The following is a 23,821-nucleotide window of genomic DNA, read 5'->3' as shown; positions in this document are numbered from 1 at the left end:
TGGTAACATTAAAACACGGAAGAACTACGACATCATTCACGCAGTGTTTATGAAACAGATTAAATTAGACTCATACAATCATATAATCACTCGTTATTTATATTACAATTCGCCTTTGCGAGATGCATTTGCACGTAGGAAGGCACGGCCAAAGGAGAAGAAAGCGCTTTTAGTGTGCATGGTGTAGATGAGTTCTACCACTGTCATACAGTGCACTTTACTCGGTTAGGAAATAAACTCTAGGTCTTTCCTGTTTAACGATGAGTCCCTTCAGTGGTTGTTATGATTCATCTTGCTCGCGAACCGATGATACATTAAAAGAAGAAGAGAACTGGTTTCTAGTATCCAGTTCTTCCTGTAGCACCCGTGTGCGGGACTGTAACACTGAGATCTGCTGTCTGAGAGATTCAATGGTATCCTCAAGGTCCTGGTAATTTTACAGGGGAAAAGGAAAATTATTAATAAAATACGAACCGTCCTAATGGAGGGCTATTCCACAATTCACTTGACAAAAATAATTACAATTCATTGATTACTACCTTACCGGCTTAACAAAATGAAGATTATCTAAAAAACAACTCGAAAGACTGGAAACAAATTTGCCTGTACTCACGATGTTTTTAGCTGAATCTGACTGATCAAATCTGAGTTGAATTTATTTGGAATTAAAATCCCCTTTGAGCGACACCCCTCCCTTATCAGGCGAAGCAGTGTGAGAGCGAAGTAACAAATCAGTTAACCCTTTAACCACCAAGAGTGACCAGCATCAAGCTTTTCTTTACAGTATCACCCCAATAAGTTCACGACAATCGAGAAAATGATGATCAACTAAACAAACTCTTGATTGCTAAACAGATTCTCCTTGCCAGTACCTTTGGAAATGCAAAGAGGACAGTTTGGAGCAGAGCTCATGGGTTCAAATCCCGTACAGCCCTGAATTTTTTTCAGGCCTCATTTTCACTATTGCTCAAGTAATGTTCTTTACTGCGAAGAGTGCTTCCATATTCATTTCTTAATCTGCAGTTCATATGTATGATTTTAATATATTCACAGTCAATATGCTTACTGATACGTATGATGCACGATCCTTCGCAGTAGATAGCGCTATTTATGCAATAGCGAAAATCAGACCTGAAAAAAAAATCAGGCCTGTACGGGATTCGAACCACTGAACTCTGCGATACTAGTGCAGCGCTCTACCAATTGAGCTAACAAGCCAACTGGGAGCAGGCCGTTAAGTTGATTCGTAATAAACCCGTGATGATAAATCAGATACAATGAATATATGAAGTTCATATATTTGAACTGCGGTATTAAATACGTATATGCACGATCCTTCGCAGTAGATAGCGCTATTTATGCAATAGCGAAAATCAGACCTGAAAAAAATCAGGCCTGTACGTATTTAATACCGCAGTTCAAATATATGAACTTCACATATTCACTGTATCTGATTTATCATCACGGGTTTATTACGAATCAACTTAACGGCCTGCTCCCAGTTGGCTTGTTAGCTCAATTGGTAGAGCGCTGCACTAGTATCGCAGAGGTCAGTGGTTCGAAACCCGTACAGGCATGATTTTTTTTTCAGGTCCGATTTTCGCTATTGCATAAATAGCGTTATCTACTGCGAAGGATCGTGCATCATACGTATTTAAAACCGCAGTTCAAATATATGAACTTCATATATTCATTGTATGCTTACTGATGTTAGGGTGTACAGGGGTATAAGCCACCTTTCAAAGCGACATTTTCTTATGATTCATGCTCGACTTTTCTTTATGAAGTGCACTTGTAGATAATTACCTCTCGAAGAGAAGCCGGCATAAGACCTTTTATTTTCTCTTCATGCTGGAGACGCAATCTGGACAACTGTGAAACAAAATCGAGAGCACATTTTTTCCCCCATAATACCCTCTATTAAGGAAGGCAAACTTTCTAAACAATGGCTGATAGTTTCGAAAGAAACTGTTTGGGGCTGCGTCGGTGGGGGTTACGAAATAATTTGGATATATCAACAAAGTTGAAATGGTAAATTGGCCACCGTAACGATTACAAAAGCTGACGTTTCGAGCGTTAGCCCTTCGACGGAGCTAACGCTCGAAACGTCAGCTTTTGTAATCGTTACGGTGGCCAATTTACCATTTCAACTTTGTTGATATATCCAAACTTTCTAAGGGCGACTCAAAACAAGTTTTACATGTTCGCATCCTCCATCCCACCCCTGCTACTCCTAGGTTCGTTATTCGTATCCAGCTCTCGCGCAATTCTTTTCCGAGGTTCAAGGACCAAATAGGAAAATACTTAATACACGCTTTAAATAGCCGGGCCAAGTTAGTTTCGTAGCCACGGACAAAACATTTTCCCATTTAGTATCTTGCTGACATTAGTGAGCATTCTAACAAAAGGCGACTGAAAACATAATATTTTCTCGTTTACACCGAAATAATTCAAACGAAAACAAAACAAAGCAAGTAAACAAGCCAGGCCGGAATTACACATGCCAACGGAGCAAATACAAACAAATAAAACCAAAACCTCGTAAATTTCAACTTACTTTTTCTTGCGCGTCCAGCTCCACTTGCTGAATGCGCTTCTCTAAATGTCGAACCATTGTTTTCTGCGTTTCTACGTCTTGCTGTAAAGACTGAGGTAAAATGGAAAAAAAATAAGGAATGTCTACGTCGGCATAAAAACCCCGAGTATGTATTGGGGTGAAGTTGAAGAATTCTACTTGTATCTACGCTTCGATACACCAAGAAAATAGACTTAAAGACACGGATTATTGGCACTGGAGCAATCAGAACGCGAAGCAAAAACATTGTAACAGGTGCCAAGGATGGTAAAACGAGAAATGGTTGTTGGGTTTAATCTAATAAGCCGGAAAATGGTGTACAAATTTCTACCATCAACGTACCTTAGAAATTGAAGAATGGTGCTTTTTCGCCGATGCTTTCTCTTCTTCGTATTTTGCCGTTGTTTGGGCAAGCTTCTTTTCCAAGTTAGTTCTTGTGCTATGAACAGTAAACGCAACAGAGCGCAAATAAATTGCGCAACACCTGGTTTCAGTTGTTTTGAGACCATGCGAATGCCAACGGTAATTAATCTTCTTTAGCAGCGAGAATACCGCTTGAACAACGAATATGAACTGATTACTAACAGTCCTAACTGAATCACGTGATAAATGAGGCAGACCTCTGGAGGGCATCATTGATTGCTTAAAGCAAAAGTCAATAAAACCTACCAGTTGTTTTCTTCTTTTAGTTTCTTTATTTCTTCTTCGAGCGTTTCTACCACCTACGATGCACAAACAAAAACACAACTTACTAACATTTATTCCTACGTCTCACCACCACTCATAAATTGGCTGCTTTTAAAGACTTAAGATTAGACCCAAAATTAATTTTCGGTACCGTTACTACTCACACTTTTAAGTATCAAACTTAAAAATATTCAATAGCTTTTTTAAAGTTCGACAGACACTTCATTAATGGTCAGTCCCTTTGGTATGATGAGTGAGTTTGGTTTAAATTTCGTAAGATTTGATGCTCTAACCTGTTGTCCCTTGGATGATCGTGTTGTATACTCTTCCTCCATCTGTTTTATCCTGTTGTTCGTCTAAAAAAGGGAATAACACAAGAATCTGCCGGTTTATTAAGAACTAGATCAAAAGGTGCGGAAGAAAAGGGTTCTGTATGATGCACGATCCTCGCAGTAGAGAGCGCTATTTATGCAATAGCGAAAATCAAACCTGAAAAAAATCAGGCCTGTACGGGATTCGAACCACTGACCTCTGCGATACTAGTGCAGCGCTCCACTAATTGAGCTAACAAGCCAACTGGGAGCAGACCGTTAAGTTGATTCGTAAATAAACCCATGATGATAAATCAGAGACGATGAATATATGAAGTTCATATATTTTGAACTGCGGTTATAGATACGTATGATGCACGATCCTCGCAGTAGAGAGCGCTATTTATGCAATAGCGAAAATCAGACCTGAAAAAAATCAGGCCTGTACGGGATTCGAACCACTGACCTCTGCGATACTAGTGCAGCGCTCTACCAATTGAGCTAACAAGCCAACTGGGAGCAGGCCGTCCAGTGGTTCGAATCCCGTACAGGCCTAATTTTTTTCAGGTCTGATTTTCGCCATTGCATAAATAGCGCTCTCTACTGCGAGGATCGTGCATCATACGTATCTATAACAGCAGTTCAAAATATATGAACTTCATATATTCATCGTACCAAAAGGGTTCTGACTCGACCAGAATTCAGCTGAATAGCATAACTATCAATAAAACAAGGACAAAGTATGCGAATTGTGGAATTCCCTGGGAGATTAAATAAACTCTACAGCATCACTGGAGTCTGTGATAAGGTCTTGGACTTGGGCGATGTCAGCTAGAATTTAGCATGAATTTTCTACCTGCACCTTCCTGCCCTAATGTAACATTAGAAACCTTACTCACTTTCTCCAGAATCTGTTCCATTTCGCTGCTATGTTCGCGCTGTAACTGAAGTCTCTGCTGCTCAAGTTGACTCTTAAATTTCATTTGCTGTCAAAGAAGAAAGACCACTTTTAAGGGATTTCGCCAAAACGAAAAAGAGCCTTTTTCCCTTTGGTTACAGGAGCGTCATGAATTCATTTGCATTAAAGCGAGGTTCCACTTATCTGTATATGCTCACAGACTGGGACCTAGCTTATATTTCTTGATAAACCTCCCTTTTAATTTCTCCTTATCTCTCTCTACGTGATTTCTATTTGGAAGTTTGACGCTCATGACCATTAACTCATTTGGAAGATCAAGCAGCATTGTGGAAGAAAATACCCCTTGCACTACTAACCGAGTTTTCATCTTGTCTCTTGTATGTTTGTTTCTCCTCTTCTCTCAACAGACTCAGTTCCATAAGCTGGGTTTTGTGCGTTGAATTCGCTTGAATAAGCTTATGAAAAGAAAAATAATTGAGTGGACAAAAATTTGCAGCGAGAAAAAGATCTCCGCAGAACGACTCGATACTTCAATGAGTGAGAAAAGTATTTGAGACAAATAGTTGCATCATGATCCTATATTAAATTCAATTGAGGCTCAGGTTGAGAAACTCATTCTTTTCCTCTATTCAGTGCTGCATAGGAACCAAGCAAGTCTTGAAGACAGATTATTTGAGCGAGAGGGATATAATTGTATGGATCAGGTGTGGTATCTGTTGAGGAAGTATCGTAACCCTATTGTAGTGAAAGAGCAAAGTCCTACGACTTGAGGGAAAAAAAAATTAAAAAGTTGAGCGCCTCGCGAAGAAAGTATTATCCAACGGTGCAACAACTAAACATACCACACCAAATGTCATCCACTTATCTTACAGCAAATTTCAGTTAAATGTCGAAAGTAAACCAGGATTGTGTGATTTTATTAAACCTTTTCCCTTTGATTGGTTCAGAAAACTTGTGCAACTGTCTCAATCAATCAGATGCAAAACTAAAAACAATTGCGACTCGGTTATTGGCGTTTTCCCGCGCTTCAATCAGTTTACTTGTTTTCACTTGGAGTTCTCATTGGCTCATGATAATGTAAACCTTTGATCTGATTGGTTGCTGAGATTATTTTGGTTTTGATTTTTCGCTCCTACATTAAAAAGTGTTCTAGCATGTTAATACATATATCTTATTAGACGTTTTGTCGTGTAGTATCGCTGAGTATTTTTACGAGTTGTGCCGTATTTTGACGAGCCCGCAGAGCGAGTCAAAATACAAATGAATAAAAATACTCAACGATACTACACAACAAAACGTCTAATAAGTGATTTATTATCCAACTCGTCAAATTGTTATTTCAGTGCGGGCGAATTTCGCGGATATTTCTGGAGTAAAAATATCACGTGATAATTGTACTCGTCTCGCGCGTTATTTGTACTCTACAAAGCTCAGTTGGATAATAATACCTTATACTCGAAGCACTGCCCGGTTAATTTAAAAGGATAGGAAGTTAAAGTTTTCGTTATTTGTTTTTCATGTATACAGGTCAATTACAACTTACCGGTATTTCAAACTAGAAAATTCAAGCGGGTTGCGCTCCATTAACCCTATCTTACCTCTTCTCGCAACTCTCGCACTTGTTGCTCCAACTCGGCGATAGTCTGTAAGACAAAATATCAACGACACTGAGCCTTAAACTTCAGTAAGGGATACATAAATAATGAAAGATTTTTTCGTGTTACCTTGGCGTCCTTGTTAGCTCGGTTTCTCGTTTGATTTTCATGTTCAAGTATTCTCTGACGAAGTTTCTCCAACTGCATTTCCTAAAAAATAAAAAACAAACACACAAAAGTAACAAATAATGATGACTTGTATGAAAGTGCGATTTTCACTAAAGTTTTGTAACTCGTGTATTATCAGAGATTATTTTCTATTTCGTCAGAAAAAAACCAAATGCTTCAGGTCAGCCTGGAATAAGCAGGGCCACCATCAAGACAACACCTACTGCTACTGCCTCTGATCCTGGCTTCAGCTATTGAAGAGCAATGAAAGTTCTAGCGATTTTCAGCCCTGAATGGAAAGTTGATAAGTCTGATTCCCTCATGAACCCTAAGATTTTGTCAGTTTGACGAGGCAAACTTAACAAGATGATTCAAAAACTGATCCACCAAGCCTGTGGCCTGTAAGATAACTGGATCATTTTACTAACCTTTTCCTGTTCTTGTTCTTTTAATGACGAGTCTCTCTCTATATGGTGCGCTCTCAAACTCTGTGCTTTCTCTTGCTCATGGCGAATATTTATCTCTGCAATCTGTAACAAAGCGAAACTGGTTTCATCAAGCCGTCATTTAACTTTGAGCTTAGATTGACCCTCAAATAACGGACGGAGAAAACTGACTGCATATCGGTAAAAAACTATTGTCGCCCATAGCAACGGAAAATTGTTTTCATAGGCGGTCTGCAGACAAAACTAAAAACAAGAACAAGTAACTTCAATAAATCGCGCAAAAAAGATTCCTTGAGGACTCAGCGAGACTGCTTTCGTTAGGGGTTTCATAGAATAGCGCTTTCTCAGTCCAACGTGACAGCAAACGATATTAAAATTATTACGATAAGGAAGTGACTCGTTTCGTCCTTTTTTCAGTCGCAAGGTCATTACCAGGTTTAAGTTCTGAAAATGCAAACAAACCCATCGGTCCTCTAACGATTCAACACGCAATCTAACCTCTTTTTCGTGTTTGATTTTAAGATCATCCAGTTGCCGGCTGAACTCCTTCGCTTGCTTTTCACGAAGGTTCTTTGAGCGAGCCAGGTCTTCCTCGACCTTTTCCATCTGTAAGAATGGAAAAAAATTTCGCACCATTCTAATGCAGTTACCAAGTTTGATTATTTACAAGTATTTAATTATCAAGTTTTTTTCATAGAACAATTTCACATGCGTGTAAAAAACTATCCTGGAAGTTGCACGTCGATAGGCCGTTAAAACTTAAAATTACCAAGTTCTTAATCGTTGTAAACAGAGTAAGAAGGATGGTAAGTTTTGAGCTCGGTAAAGAAACAGAGAAGATGTTTTTCCGTCTTACGACGAGCGTGGGACAAAGGAAAAAAAACTCTGAATCCCCTTGAGGAATTGAACCTCAGACCTTTGGATTCCGCGCTCCGATGCTCTACCGCTGAGCAACATAGACTATATGGTGAGCAGGGCTCATTACGAAGTTCATTGCACGACTAACGAGATTTATACCTGAGCTTTCATCTCGTCAAACATCCTCCCCGAATTTCTCTCCACTTGGCTCTTAAAATCCTCTAGCGCATGCTCAGCTTGTTGGGCCTGTTGTTTCTGTGCCTCTGACAGCTTTTGGATTTCATCTTCACGTTCTCTGTGAAAAATAATATAAACTGAGGCGTAAATTTACAATCAGCAAACTTTGTAACGAGTCCGAAGCAAAATAGCTGAACATTGGCGAAGATACATTCCAAGGCTGGAGCAAAATAAAGGAGCTCACTTGACAAGATTCTCCAACTTTCTCATGCGCTTCTCCGATTCTGCCTCGCCTTGTTCGAGCTCGGATTGAATACCTCGAATCTAAAGGGAAAAAAAAAAAACCAGACAGACAATTAGAGAAACAAATGACTAGATGACAAGACGTGTATCTGTTTATTCAGCTCAACAGAAGGCTTATTTTTCACCTACCTTTTTCTCGTGTAAATGTTCTAAGTTTAACTTCTCCTGCTTGTGAGTAGATTCCAATTCCTGTTGTTAACAGAGAATAAAAATTTAAATGGAGGAAATTAAACATATACGAATGACAAACAAAGCAAGGGAGCGCCGAAACACTGATCTACAAAGAACAACAACAACAACAACAACAACAACAACAAAACAAAACAAACAACTAAACGTCATCAATGGAAAGAGAAATAATGACAAGCAAAAAACGCAAAGAGCAAATGTTTGGTTAATTGTTACCCTAAGCTGCCTCTGTCGTTGAAACTCCGCATCTTGAAGAGCTTGTTTAAGTTGGTTAACCTGTGTCTCCAATTCTGCTATGGTGTCAGTAGCCTGATGATCAAAATACGTTAACTTTACCTCAAGTTAAGAAGAGACTCTAAGAGATAAAGAATTTCTTGCAACTATCAAACGAGCCCTATCGTTACAACACTTATCGTTATCATTCCCAGGATAGTACGCCCACAGTCGTTTTTATTTTTCCCTATTTTAAGGTTACCGCGAAATTTACGCGCAAGCTCGCGAGATCTGTGCCATTTTTTCCTGTTTTTATACATTTTTCTGGCGAATGCAAGGGTACAGACAGACGAGAGAGGAAAACTGCTCTTTCTCTCGTACGTGTCTCGACACTTGCGTCCTTCTCGCGCACCTGACCCCCGGCCGCTTGTCTCCTTGGCATGTTTACGTTAGTCACTATACCTTAGCAATTGCTGCGGTATGCTGTTGCTTCATGCTCTCCATACTGGAATCTGTCTTCTTGTTCAATTGTTTAACTACTGTTTTATGTTCATTTATTGCTTGCGAATGATCCCTCTCCATTTTGGACAGACTGAAAATATCAGACAGGGGTATTAAACGTGTTTCATTGAACAAGGACGCGGTCAAGATGACAGCAAATTGGGTGAGTTCTATTTGCGTTTAGTGGGCTCAGATCAAGTTGAAGAACATAAAAAAGGAAAAAATGCAAAAAAAAGAGGGAAAAACGTAACGAAATGAAAAAGAAGGGTACTCACATCAGGGTGGTCGCTAAAGGATCAAATAAACAGATATCTCACGCCTCATCCATTAAATCTCAAAAACAGGGCCCGTATTTTGATGGGTGACTTGAGGGGTGAAGGAAATCAAAGGATTATACTATAGAACAGGAAAATGTATTCACCAAACTTTTAGTGATTTTCTTTGTTTTCATTTTTTAAAAAGAGGGAAGGCTATAGCTTCTGGCGACTTTTGCCGGCTGTGAGCAATTTTTTTCTTTTAAATTTACTCTTTGGGGCTAACTTAGCTTCAGAATACGTTTCGCCTATAATATTACAGAACTATAATTTTTTCGTTACTGCAAGTAAATGTCTCAAGAACAATAGGCATTCTGCGCGAAGAGTGGCCATTCGGAAGACAGGATTCACTACATTTCGTCCTCTTGCCTGTTCAGTCCCATTATGCAAAGCTGGCCACACAGCCAGAGGAATTAAAAGTTGAAGACCACATGAGGTACGCTCATTTTCACAAGAAATCGCATTTCCAGGGATTTGTCATGAAGACGGTTTTCGTGTAGAGAGAGAATAATCTGAGTGACCACCTCCTTCTATAAATCCTAAATCAAAATCATTGAGTTGAAAATGGGTAACCATAGCACCTAAATCTCAAGAAGAAACAACAACAACGAGAACATTACCTTGATTTTGCTTCCTGTAATTCAGTCGACAAAGATGATGTTTGTTGTTCAAGTTCTTCCTACAAAGACAAGTTGAAGCAAACCACTTTTCAAAAAATCTTTAACAAATGACAAAAAATTGAGTCTTTACCTACACACACTGTACATGATATCGTATTGAATGCCTGTGAAGGTAAGAGTGATACTAAAATTGAGTTCTAAGGGGAAAGGGAACCCAAACCGAAACACCCCTATTTTTTTCTGGAATGTTATAGCAGTAGACATTCCTACATTTATAGTTGTACTGCTCTGTGGAATAAAGAAATCTCATTAACATACACTTTTGTAATCCCTAGGACCCTGTCGTTCAAAGGCCGATTAGTGCTAACACAAGGTTAAATTTCAATCCAGATTTCTTCAATTCTGACTTTTTTTAACAAGCCTGTTTGGGATAATATTCTGCATTCACTTTAGAGCATCCAATAACAACATTGTAGACACAATGTAGACAAAAAAATTTATGCTGGATTTTCTTTTAAAGCTTTCAGAACTGGTATCAAATTTCACACTAATCTTAGGTTATCTCAAGCCAGCTTTGAACAACCTGGCTCTGATGATTGCCAATGCCACTCCTTTATCATTCCTTCCAAATGTAAGGTAAGGGTTAGGTTTGTGCTTGAGCTAAGTGGCCCACTCAGCTAGGGTTCATCCAGGTTTCCATACCATAAAGTGACTAAGAGTTTTACTCTCCCCCCCCCCCCCCCTTAAATGGGATGCTAGTTCATCAAGTTTCCCCGGCAATCTTGGATGGAGATAAGCACTGTGTGAGTACAGCATTTTGCCCAAAAACACAACATAAAGGCCTGGTCAGGTTTCAAAGCTGAACCTCTAGCATTGGGATTTCTTTCAAAAGCAGTTGCAAAATTTAAAAAAAAAAAAAAAAGTAAAGAGATTATGGTATTATTCATTATGTACACACCTTTTCCTTAGCAAGTTTTGATCTAGAATTCTGAAGTTCTTCTGACTCCTGGGTAAGTTGTTGCACTCTTGCCTCCAATTCCTGAATGACCAGTCTCTGAGCAGAAGAAAATCACAACTGAATACTGAGAAAATAAAATGCTGTCCAGTTAAATTATCTTTTCACACCCTAACATCATTATACATATTCTCCCTACTGATCTTCATGCATTTCTTAAAGTGCTGACAAGGAGAATTTGTTTAACAACAAGAGCGTCTTGAGTTGGTGATCATTTCCTTCATTCTTGTGACCTTCATGTGTGATTCAGGGGTGATATTGTAAGGAGAAATTAGATGCTGGTCACTCTTACGCTGATCATTTCCTTTATTCTCCTGACCTTAATGTGTGATTCAGGGGTGATATTGTAAGGAGAAATTAGATGTTAGTCACTCTTAGTGGTTAAATGGTTATTGAACAATTATTCGCCGAAGGTGAGGTGAATATCATCGAATAATCCCCAAGACAAAGTCGAGGGGATTATTTGACAATATTCACCGAATCTGAGGTGAATAATTGTTTTAGTATAATTTCAGAGCTGAACAACAGAGAAATTTCTAAAATCATAACATTTTACTAACATTTATTAACATTTTATTTTAACAATTTTTATATAAACCGCGTAGAGTGGTTTATATAGTGTCATATAAGGAACCGCTCGACCAATCAGATTGCTAGAAACTCTTTGCTCAGCTCTGAAATTATACTAAAAGGCAATATAAGTGTAGTGGATTCATACATGGTTTGCAATGCATCAAGGTAAAGAATCCCAAGGTCTGAGGTTGGATTCCTCATGGACACTCTGAACTTTTTCTTTGTCCCATGCTCGCAACTAGATGAAAAACATCTTTCTATATTTCTACAATGCATCAAGTATTTTCTACTTACAGTAGTACCATTCTGTTGGTTGTATTCTGTCTCCATTTTTTGCAATCTCTGATTTGTTTCATCCAGCAATTCTTGAATGTTTTGAGTGTGTTGCTTTTGCATCTCAAACTTTTCTTGCTCAAACTCAGCCACCTTGTCATTCAACTGTAAAGAGTCAAATTTGTTTTGGCTTTTGAACATTGTACAAGGATGCAATAATTTTGAATGTCTACTCTGACAAAACACATTACGGATAATTATAAAATACCCGCTTTGAGGATAGAGCTGTGTTTCAAGATCTTAGAGAAAAAAGGGGGTGGGGGGGGGGGCAAACAAAAAGGAATAAACTTTTTTTTTCCTTTCCTTTTTCTGACACCCATATATCTGCTTTGCTTGCTTTGCTCACCCAAATTTCCATTCCAAATCAGTTATCTCTAAAAGGATCAGAGGTACCGACATCGAACACTTCTTATTGTGAATCAATTGATTCTAACTTTCATTAATTCTATTGAATATCACAAACACTTACACTTACTATGCCAAGACTACTTATGATATTTACATCACTAACTAACTTACTGTTCTACAACATTCTGATACCATTCCACTGACTGCTGTTATGTCCAGTACATCATACAACATATGATCAATGTCCAGAAAAGTTTGCAAGGAAGTGCAAAGCAATCTCAACACAATTAAACTGGAAGACAAAAACACTCACTGACCTTCTTCTCAAAGTCATGTTGCACTGTTTCACCATTCTGCTCTGCAAGGGTTTTTAACTCTGCTAATTGTGCATCCCTTTGTTCCTTCATTGTCTGAGCTTCTCTAACAAGCTGGGAGACTGAACATAGAACACCATAATCAGCATCATCACTTACCGACATGGTTGTATCTCTCATACACAGACATACATTAGAGTGGGATAAAATAATAATGATAATGCAGGGGTTTTGATAACTTTTTCCATCAGTGGTGACCGAGGGTGTAATATAGGCCACTGTCCCTGGAAAGGGGCAGCAGGACAAAACTCAAACTTGTGAGCCTACTTACAGGCTAAAACATAATGTGCTAGAGTCTGGCTTTAAGCCAGAAATCACAAAAGGAGAATACTCAACTGTGTATTGAGTGCAAATGTCCAACCACTAACTTAAAGATACTCTAAAACTAACAATAAGTAGTACCGGGAAATGTCAGGTCAAAATTGGGTCAAGATCGGAATCCTATATTGTTACACACACTCATCTTGACAACATACACGCATGTGGCTTAATGTCTCCTATAGGAGGCGGCAGCCACTACAACTGGTAGAAAGTGGTATTATAAGTGGTGGTAGACTGGCGAAAACAGCTAATGATAACTGTTATTCCTGTTATATAAATTATCTCATACTGTGAAGCCATATTTTTTCAGTTATGTGACATGACAGGGATGACCTGAATGGGAGTTAAAACTCTACAGTCTGGCAGTCAAATGACAAGGTTACAAGCTGTGGTAGACTGAAGTAACAATTATAATATTGTGTTCACTTTATTGGTTCAATATTTCAAAAACATTTATGTCACACCATTCAAGAGTTATTCATAACATAAAACAGGGAAGTTTCATCAGTCTAGTAATAAACTTTTCAAACCCAACCAATGACCAGCCTCTAATTTCTCCTTACAGTAAAACTGTTGAATCATTCATTAATATCAGGAGAATGGAAAAAATGATCACCAACTTAAGAAGCTTGGACTGTAAAATGACTTCTCCTTGTCAGTACCAAAGAAAATGTTCAATAGAACAATAGAGGGAAAACATGGATGAAAGGCTTAAAGGGTAAAGTGCACCTAAACCCAAAACTTTTTTTTCGCTTAACGAAATAAGCTTATTTTTTGGAGTATTTCTGTGCAAAATTTTTTTAATTTGTTGAAATCTTTAATTTTCTGTGCCCAGTCAAAATACAGAAAATCGGCTGCCATCTTGCCCAACGACCAAGTTTAAAGAGGAATGGCTCTAGCGGGTAATGTGACGTCACATTGTGAACACGAAAGTCTGCACTTCACACATTTTCACTTGTTTGGGAAGGTTGTCGTTGATATTGTCCGAAATATGCCAACTAGTGTGTTTTATGAGGAATGTATGAAGTGCGATACCCTCTTGCAAATTTCGCACGTTGCTACATCCTTCTACAACACACTTAGTCGCATATTTTCGGACAATATCGACTACAACCTTTCCAAACAAGTGAAAATGTGTGAAATGCAGACTTTCATGTTCTCGATTTGACGTCACATTACCCGCTAGAGCCATTCCTCTTTAAACTTGGTCGTGGGGCAAGATGGCGGCCAATTTTCTGTATTTTGACTGGGCACAGAAAATTGAAGATTTGAGCGAATAAAACATTTTTGCGCAGAAATACTCCAAAAAATACGCTCATTTCGTTACATGAAAAAATTTTTTTGGGTTTAGGTGCACTTTAAATAAATGTTTTACTTTAAGAGCACATGTTGCTTCTTTCCTCACCTTTCCTTTCCTGTTTCTTAGCAGTTGCTTCCATTTCAGTAATTTTGTTCCTGTAGTGTGATTTAACTTCCTCCAACTCCATGTTCTTTCTGTCTAGAATCTGAACCATGGAAATATATAACAAAAACACTACATTAAAACAAATTAAACCATAGAATATGTATACAGAGCAACATACAATTTAAAGTTTGGCTGCCACCATCCACTGACAAGCTGTTCTTTTTAAATCATGGTTTTCACAGACATTGCTTTTCAAAAGTTGCCTGACTTTCCTCTCTAATAAAAGTACAATTCCCAAAACAAATTAGCACAAAGTGTAACATTTAGCAGTGGTCTCTAGCCTCCCTTTACAAGTGCCCATCCTTACCAATGAAAATTTCTGAACAAATTGCAATATTTACTCCAATAGTATTTCTATTATAACGACAAAAAGACTTTTGTCGTCTTTGTTAATGAAAAATATTGATGAGATCAAGGTGGTGTTTCACTTTTCCCTAAATTTGATCAAATTTCAATTTTCCTTGACTAACTGGAAAATTTTCTGACTTCTCCCTGACCTTGAAAAATTTCCTCTTTCCTTGACTACTTTCCAACTTGTGAAAATCACCAATTTACTTGAGAATACCTTTTGAACTGCAACATCATGTTGTTGCTGAAGTTTAAGCTTATCTTCATGATATTTGGCCTCAACCATCTTTGTTCTTAGCTCAATCTGCCAAAAAAAATTTTTTTTGAAACTAAGTACACTCAATCAATCAATCAATCTGCAATCTCTCTACAAAATACTAATTTCAGTTCAACAGTACTGTAATAATTGATCCTCTTCTTTGAAATCATATAAATTATATATTGACATCTCTTTCTTGGTTGCTCCTTAGCATTTTCTGCTATACATGTCATGTTTCCCCAAAAAAGCCCTTAGTTGATACCTGTATATTTATTAATTCAAGAGACAATGCAAGTTACAATAATTATTATGATGGCTAATGAGAGTGAAAGGCAATTTCAAAAAACAATAGTTACCTCCCTGTCACTTGAACGATTGAAGCTATGGTCATCTCGCAAAGTTCCATTTAAAGATGATATTCCTTTATAAAAAAGATAGTGGAAAAATCAACTATTGCAAGAGACTTTCATCAGTTTTCTGAGCACAGTAGGCAGTAAGCTCTGCAGTACAGAAGACTACACAACAATCTTTCTGGGTCTTTTAATGGCTGCAATCGTTATGTTGTTTGTGTTCTTGGACCGGATACTCACAGCACAGATATCCAGTCAATAAACAGAAATGGGTAGCACTTGGTTGATGTCTGTTAAGGAAGGATCACAAAAATACTTAGGGTAACCCGGGATATATATGAATGACAGAGAGTGGGGAATTCCCAGGACCATAAGAGCAAAATCATTTGTCTTCTCGATCGGGTGATCAGAGACAATCACCAATTTTATTTGTCATCATGCAGTGTAGTTTAAAGAATTACACAGTGCTTGATGCACACAATAAAATCATCAAGTTTACATCTTTTTTGTATCTTGGATGTTATAAATGTTGGTAAAATTTATAAAGATGTGGAAGAGGAAGGAGAGAGGGCTTCAAACCCTAACAAAGGAAACAAACCTACCTTTTGTAAACCCATTGTACTGATTTGTTTTTGATGGCTAAAAAATAAAGAAAGGAGAAAAATAACAAATATCATTTTCCACAGTTACCTAAGACCAGGGTTACCATCTAATTGATTTCCAAAAGGGTGTTAACATGAGCATATGATTGGCCTAACTACCGAAAAACTATTTCAAGGGACAATTGCCATCATTCACTTTGTACATGTACAGTTAAATAACACAGTTATTTGATTGCAGTGAAATACCATCATTTATTATATACATACCGAGATTTATGTGCCAAAAAAATCGAGATAAAAATAGTCTCTTTGCGCTAGAGGAGCCAGCTGATTGGTGATACGATTTTTTTTCACTAGTGAAAAACGACGTATCGACGCTCTGATTGGCTATATCATTATTTTCAAAAGTGAACTAAACCGTGTCGTTCGCTAGCTCGCCACTCCTCTTGACTGACAAATAGCACATTTCTAAGAGCTTAGGCACATTTTTCTTTAGAAAGATGGCTTCAAATCAGACTAGCCATTTTCAGAGCCTAGATTCATCAGTAGAAGAGTTCATAGACGGACAGGAAAATGAAAACTCCAAGAAAAAGACAAAACACAATGTTGCTCTGTTCCATGAATTTCTTGGTTTGAAAGGCGAAACAAAAACAAAAAAATTAAGTCTCGGGTTTTCACTTCTTTATTTCAAATTTTGAACGTCCATAGAACTATTTTGACATACTTTCAGGATGTCTTAATTTATTCCACTTAGTTCTGCCTTTTAACGGCATTTTTGCTTGATAATTTAGATGTAAAAAAGTATTTTACAAGGAAGCCATTTCAGTACAACTCCCGAATGGTGGCTTGACCACACATTCTTTTCCTTTGAAAGAAAATAAAGATATGTTTATCTCTGAGTTCTGTTTGCTTATGAATCTCAGTACGTATATAATAAATAAGTTATTTCACGGTTAGTTCGCTTGTACAATTTTTATTCACTCGTTGTGTAAAACAAACTCACTCGCTGCACTCGTTCATTTGTTTGTTTTACACAACTTGTGAATAAAAATCGTACGTGCTCACCAACCGTGAAATAACCTATAATTATTATATAATACCAATGAAATACCAGGATTTTTTCTTTTATTAAAAAATCATATCTTCATTGTGCACAGTGAAGATACTATTTTTATCTTTCATGTGTGAAGATATTGGTGTCATCATGGTTACTAACATGATTAGCCAATTACATAGAGAGCTTCCTGCTCAGGTGCAAGGAGTTTTATGTGGAAATTTCATCAGTATCTATAAAATAAACAGAACATTACATAGCTGCTTCGGGATACAAATTTTATCTTCCACTGCTGAAAGTACATCTCTCACTTGTTCACTTTGCTTGTACTCATGAGAGATACTTACAGCACTCGAAGAAAAAATTTGTATCCCTGCACGGCCATGTAATATCCTCTACATCAGGTTGAGAGTATCATAATATGGTCAAAAATTTATTGTTAAACTGAAAATCCCCATTATATTACAGGGGCCAGTTGTTCAAAGGGGTGGATAATGGTATGCCTCGGATAAATCGCTGTCCAGGGGATTAGTATTAACCAAAAGTACTGTACTGCCTACTGAAGAGAGATTTATCCAGTGGATAACATTACCCACCCTTCAAACAACCATTAGGCCAGGTCTATATCATAAAAAATTTGACTCACTGGTGATGTAGAAGGATAACCTGAGTCAGTATGCTGATATTCTGATGGACTCTCATAACGCCGACGAGGTGGTGGGGAAATACGACCCCCATATCTTGACTCTAGAATGTCATCAGAGCCTGGGTAGCCTGCAGACAACCTTCCCTTGTAGCGTTTTTCATCAAGAGGTTGATCAAATCCAGGAGCCACTTCATAACCATTTTTCTCCTCTCTACTGGAAGTGCTATAAGTTGTAGATCTTGGCCCAGTGACTGGATTTACACCACTGGTAGTTGGCAACTCTCTGAAAGCAAACGTTAGGTTTTTTGATAACTTTGTCAAATTCTTTTCACTTAAATATGTATTTAGATGAGACTGTATATAAACAGGGAAAAAGTTTCATTTTCCTTAATATGAGAAATATTATGTTAAGTCTCAGGTGAGCCAACCAAAACCTGTTTAATTAAAAAGATCTCAGAGGAAATTTGCTAAAGCAAAGGCATAGAAAAAACCAGGAAAGATTTATTACTCGACGTTTCGGGGTCATCGTGACTCCATTATCAAGAGACTAGTTTAAAAACATGCAAATAAGGAAAGGTACAAGAATAGCATAAATTAGACTTAACGGCTTAAACAAACACCTTGGCGCGGATGGAATCCGTTTGCACGTTCAGTGTTGGCTTACGCATGCGAATATACAACATTTCATTAACAAGGCAATCAAATTTGCCGTTACATTTCGTGATGACGTTGAATTGCTCGATCAAGCGTTCAGGCATTTCACTATTGTGCTGGAGGTGGTAGTGTTTGTAGATAGAAGATGATTTCCTTGTGTGCCCTTCTACGCGCTCGTGTAAGTGACCACGAGTATAGCCCACATACCCTGCATCACACAGGTTACATTTAAATTCATAAACGACACATTGTTGGTTAACAATAGGGGGCTTAATTTCGTGTTGCTTAAGTTGTTGATCGAGCTTAGGGCTAACGAACACTGGTTGGACAGTCACGCTTAACTTCGAGCTTAGACTGTTCAGTTGTTGTTTAACATGATTAGCTGACGACTGGTCCTTGAAGGGTAACACTAATCTCACAGTCTCCGATGGTACGTCTGGTGATGGACAGGGTTCTGCAGATGAAATCCTTCTCTCAACGAACCGCTTGATTGTAGTTTCAACCAGTGGCTTTGGGTATTTCAAGTTATGAAAAACCCCTCTAAGGCGGTCACATTCCTCGAAGAAGAAAGACCAGTTAGAAGATAATCGATAAGCGCGATCCACCATGGTGTTAACTAGGCTGCGCTTGTACTTAATGTCAACATGACTCTGGAAATGCAGAAGGAGACCCGTGTTGGTTCTTTTGATGTAGACCTTACTCTCAATCTTTGGTGCACGGTTAAGCAGTTCAGTTCCTAGAAAGGGAAGGGATCCTTCCCGTTCGACTTCCATGGTAAACTGGAGGGAGGGATGGGTAGAGTTAAGGGTGTCTAGAAACTGGCCGGCGGTCACCCTATCAGGCATTACGGTCAAGGTGTCATCGACGTACCTCCGGTAATAGCGCGGAAGTTGACCGTGTCGTTCGAGGTTTTCCTCAATCGAGCACATGAAGACGTTAGCCAGCAACGGTCCAAGGGGAGAACCCATAGCGACTCCATCTGTCTGCTCATATAAAGCACCGTCAAACTGGAAAAGCTGGTTTTTCGTAGCTGCTCGGAGGAGGTCGATTAGGTCCGCTTTAGAGATGTTCAAGCTGTGCGTCTCGTTGAACCAATCCTGGGCAAAGGCTTTTTCAGAAATGTTGTATATTCGCATGCGTAAGCCAACACTGAACGTGCAAACGGATTCCATCCGCGCCAAGGTGTTTGTTTAAGCCGTTAAGTCTAATTTATGCTATTCTTGTACCTTTCCTTATTTGCATGTTTTTAAACTAGTCTCTTGATAATGGAGTCACGATGACCCCGAAACGTCGAGTAATAAATCTTTCCTGGTTTTTTCTCAGAGGAAATGTAAGCAAAATTTTAAATTCAATTTTCTGAGGAAAGTTTACACACCTTGAGGTAGAGGTGATGCTTCCTGAGATATCTGAAAGAGCACTTCCTGAAAAATATACAATATAAATTACATGTTATCTATATACTGATCATATTATATGCTTTTAAGTTGTGAAAGCAGTTTATAAAGAAAATAAATTTTGGTTTATTAATTTTACTTCAGATACCTGATGAACTGGGGATTTCTTTAAGCCAATCTGGTGGTTTATGACCAAATTCCTTCAAAATTATAAACAAAAGAACATAACAGCTTTAAAAACCACTTTAAAAGTACTTGTAAAAATGTGATTCTTTAAAATGAACATACCAAAATAGAAATTGCAAATCGTTCTTTCGTCATTTTATCAGGAGTCTCAACATAAAATTTTTTTCAACAACAATTTTCAATTACAATATCTAGAAACCTCAATTCTGTTCTTTTTTGCTTAATACATTACAATGAATTTTTTTTTAGTTGAAAAAAATATCTGCCCACAATTGATCAATTCCAATTTTACATTGTCTTCTACTTCTACTTCTACTCATTCAGAACTAAGGTTAAGTAGACAAGGAAGTCAGAGAACCACTAAAGAAGAAAATTTTCAGCCTGAAACTCAAATTTAACCACAACAGATACATCATGTATATTAAATCTTTCCTGGTGAACTGTTGCATACTTCAGTGCAGATTTTACAATATTACACCTAAGTTCTACCAAATATATTAAATACCTCTTCAAGTTCTGCACTGGCAGTTCTCTTGTGTATAGGTTCATCAAGATATATAGACTGCAAAAAGGTTCAGAAGTTCATATGTCAGGCTGTGATTGATCTATCTATTAGAGTCATTTTCAAGTTGTGTCAATGTAATCAGAGATTGCATTGGTTTTTGCTTTGCTTCCCTCAGTCTATGATTGCTCCACAAAACTTGTGCCACTCAGATAAAAAAAAAATAAAACTAAATACGACTTAGTCACCCATGTACAATACCCATGTGTTTTTCTGCACTTTAGGCAGTTTGCTTGCTTTTAGTTTGAGTTTTCATTGGTTCCCACCTGTTTTTTCCCTTTCCTCTGATTCTGGTCACTAGGATATATTGGTTTCAGTTTTGATTCACTCAATCAAAAAATGCTTTATTTACAATTACTGATCAGTATTACATTAAAGTTTTGAAGCTGTCTAATTGAGACTTTGTGGGTTGATAAGCACATACATTTGTACTTACATACTGTACATGTATATATCAAACATAGCCTATTCAACAAAAAAAGAAAAAAACACAAAAAAAGTATTTTTATAGGATTACACAATTACTGGTGAACCAGTAGTTTCCATTGTGGTCCTTGCAAACATCATTAAGAACCCCAACCAGCTGGAGGCAAACCAGTTGGCTATTTACAAGCGTGGCCAAGGATCTGAACACAGGTCTACCATGAAACAAATCCAGTGGTCAGGGTGGAACTCGAACCCAGGAGCAGCGAATTACGAGTCCGACACTCTAACCACTCGGCCACACTGCCTCTGTGTGCCTCAAATACCTAATGACTGTGAGTCAAAATGAAACAAATATGTACTGATAATATAAAAAATAAGTGAATAATAAAAAAACTTGAACACTTAAGTACCATATATGATGGCAAGGTTTTAAGTGGTCCTGCCTCAGGTCTTCTGGTAAATGGCTCCTCTAACAGGTTGCGTTTAACCATGTGTAGCAAAAGCTGAGCATAGAGATTGCGGTTTTTCCTGTAAAGAAATTATCAACACACAAAATATTTCCCATAAGTATTTGGAAATTTTGGGGTTGGTTTTAGCATTTACTATTTTTCCACAAAAAATAATTAGTGGAACAAAAGATCAAAATGTGAAAAAATTAAGGAGTTTCATCTGTCCTTATCTGTTATGTTTAATCAATGTGACTGACTGTTATTTGCTGTTAACTGTCACCTTCCACTTGTTCCTGGGCCAGGTGGCTCACACAGCTTTTTAATCCACAATGCCACTCTTTGCCTCTCTGTAAATAATCAGAAGCAAGTTTTGTAATTTCATGTCAAAAGGTTCTTAAATGGAATACCAGTGTTTCATTTTTTGTTCTTTCCTGAAAAATGAAAAATTAAAGCTTACATGTACATGCAATTTTCATTTTTCTCTGAAATTGATGACAAAATAATGTTTATTTTCAATCTTCATTTCTCAATGAGAGCCAAAAAAAAAATATAAGATTAACTCAGAGAATTTAAATTACAGTAAAAAAAGTATGTAACACAACAGATTCACTTTCTGCATTATTTGGTAGGAGAGGGAATAGCAAAGACAATCTTTCTGGCATTTTAAGTTTACAGAATATTTGCAATAATTTAACAACAACTTTCTTGTGAAGCTGGTAGGGGTTTCTTTGAATTCAGCCTTGATTTTGTACATTTTGCAGATATTGCACGATTGGCATGGAAACAAGGGAAGACAAAATTTTTATTTGTAACTTTTAGTGGGCATGTAATGTTTTTCTGTTAAATAAAAGTAAAAGCAAAACCACTATATTGATTAAAACCTGGTAATCATGTTGATATTGTTATCTTCCCATGTGAAGATGAAAATGGTACATTGCCTATACCTCACAAAGAAATTGTGTTTTTGAAACAGGCAAAACTATAGTACTTCTTCAACATCTAGATTATAAATATTAATCCTTCAACTTTGATAATTTTTAAGCATAATAAAAAGGATAATCATTTAATTATAGCAACATTATCTTGATTCCAGGCATATTTAAAAGAATGCTTAGATTTTATTTGTTTCTAAACCAAAACAAGGTATGTCACTTCTTTCATTAAGAATATGAATGCTCTGTCCATGGTGAGCATAACTTTTGGCATAAAGCATAGCTTTTGGCATAAAGGAACCTTATAAATTTCTGCCTTTCTTGTGAAAATCAAATTTTTAGTACTTCTTCATTGGGAATTTTATTTCTGCTAGTAGTCAATCTATTTACAGTTTTGTCTAAATAAAGTAAAGGACAAAATTGACACCTGACCAGTAGGGATTTAATACACAAAAGGAAGCAAGAAATTTGTCACACCAATAATTAACTTTCTTGATAAGCAAAATCTGAGAGTACCATCCTCACAATTAAAGTACATGTGCATAAAGAAAAAAACAAATTATCTTAAACAGTCAGATAAGTAGTAAGAAAAGACTAGCATTTAGAATGAATTATTTTAACTAATATGAATTGATTTAGTGATTCTCACCAATAAGATCACATGCACTTGGTGGCAGAAATCAATTCTGAATAATCCGAAAGCGAAGGAAATATTTTCATCAAGTTTAAAGTGGTTCATTCGTATCTCAAAGCGACTGAAAGAGTTCTACTGGGATTACTTGTGTCTATTGGTATGATAAAAAATGTCTCGTAAAGGAGGAAGAAATATATTTGCGATGACTTTGCAATGCAGAATCAAAGTAAGACTTTTTGGTCAGAAAAGCTATCTACTGAGATAAAAATTAGCGAACAAAGAAGTGTATGGTAACAGAATGTTCACGGTCAACCAAAAGGACTGTTTGTGCGATCTAGTACCTGATGTTGTTGTGTTGTTATGGAGTTAATCCCCGTGCATACATGCATCTATGAAAAGATTACCAAGCCCTGAGTGCATGCAACAACTATCACAATACTTGATATGTTTTGTTTTCAAGTTCACGACAAAAATTATACAACTGCGTTAAATCTGCAAATTAAAGGTTAAAATTCGGCAAGATCTGAAAGCTGTACCTGATTTGTGAGGCAGCCGAAGGACGTACGGTTTCATTTCATCAAGATATCGGTCAAACATTGAGTCTTGTCTTTCACTAAGCGATCCTGAATCGAATCCACTCAGCTCCCCGTAACGATGAGATGCCATCTTATCAGTTGACTTCAAATGACTAAAGGCGAGAGCCAGTTTTTACTAATTAAAAGATTAGAAACGTCAAGTTGAGAAAATAAGTCCGTTGTTCGCAGCAAGTTCCTTGGGTATAAATATCTAGCTGTTTTTTTCACGCTGGGATCCGATATCTCTTGTTTCGTTTGTATCCTGTTTTCATTTGGGCAGATTAAGTCACCCAAATAATGGTCCCGTTAACAATAACATCTGTTTTTACGTTCATAAATTATAAATGAAGTTTGTAAAAAGCGCCAACGGTTGAAACAAACAGAAATCGAAAGTGAGGGGATTGAGAGAAAGTAGCCTGGGAATGAGTAACATTTTTAATTGCTT

At 37.4% G+C, this 23,821-nt stretch overlaps 1 protein-coding gene across 1 annotated transcript; it reads right to left on the bottom strand.

Moving 5' to 3' along the window:
* Positions 1-32: 32 nt before the first annotated feature.
* LOC111339562 (centrosomal protein of 112 kDa) lies at positions 33-23,758 on the bottom strand. The gene is made up of 32 exons (XM_088734811.1): positions 23,338-23,758; positions 21,516-21,582; positions 21,197-21,314; positions 20,304-20,360; positions 19,761-19,812; positions 19,594-19,639; positions 17,565-17,847; positions 15,865-15,901; positions 15,269-15,333; positions 14,871-14,957; positions 14,246-14,345; positions 12,463-12,581; positions 11,759-11,902; positions 10,835-10,930; positions 9,877-9,935; positions 8,904-9,033; positions 8,445-8,537; positions 8,169-8,228; positions 7,981-8,060; positions 7,719-7,854; positions 7,200-7,307; positions 6,684-6,785; positions 6,217-6,297; positions 6,091-6,135; positions 4,849-4,947; positions 4,473-4,559; positions 3,556-3,618; positions 3,245-3,297; positions 2,918-3,014; positions 2,558-2,647; positions 1,807-1,872; positions 33-427 (listed from the first exon to the last, which is right to left on the bottom strand). Exons 1-32 carry the CDS (start codon positions 23,465-23,467, stop codon positions 281-283), a joined length of 2,997 nt encoding a protein of 998 aa, XP_088590937.1. The 5' UTR covers positions 23,468-23,758; the 3' UTR covers positions 33-280.
* Between the last annotated feature and the right edge of the window lie 63 nt (positions 23,759-23,821).

The sequence above is a fragment of the Stylophora pistillata genome, chromosome 10, assembly GCF_964205215.1.
Source record: "Stylophora pistillata chromosome 10, jaStyPist1.2, whole genome shotgun sequence".
NCBI classification, from domain to species: domain Eukaryota; kingdom Metazoa; phylum Cnidaria; class Anthozoa; order Scleractinia; family Pocilloporidae; genus Stylophora; species Stylophora pistillata.
Note: the sequence above shows the minus strand (reverse complement) of the source record. Positions and strands in the feature narration are given on the sequence as shown.

Coding starts and splice junctions, on each gene's coding strand:
- LOC111339562 (XM_088734811.1), bottom strand. CDS start 23,467: ATGGCATCTCATCGTTACGGGGAGCTGAGTGGATTCGATTCAGGATCG. Junction 12,582..14,245: donor TAAGAAACAGGAAAGGAAAG/GTGAGGAAAGAA, acceptor TTCTATGTTCAG/TCTCCCAGCTTGTTAGAGAA. Junction 3,015..3,244: donor CTAAAAGAAGAAAACAACTG/GTAGGTTTTATT, acceptor TACTGTTCATAG/CACAAGAACTAACTTGGAAA.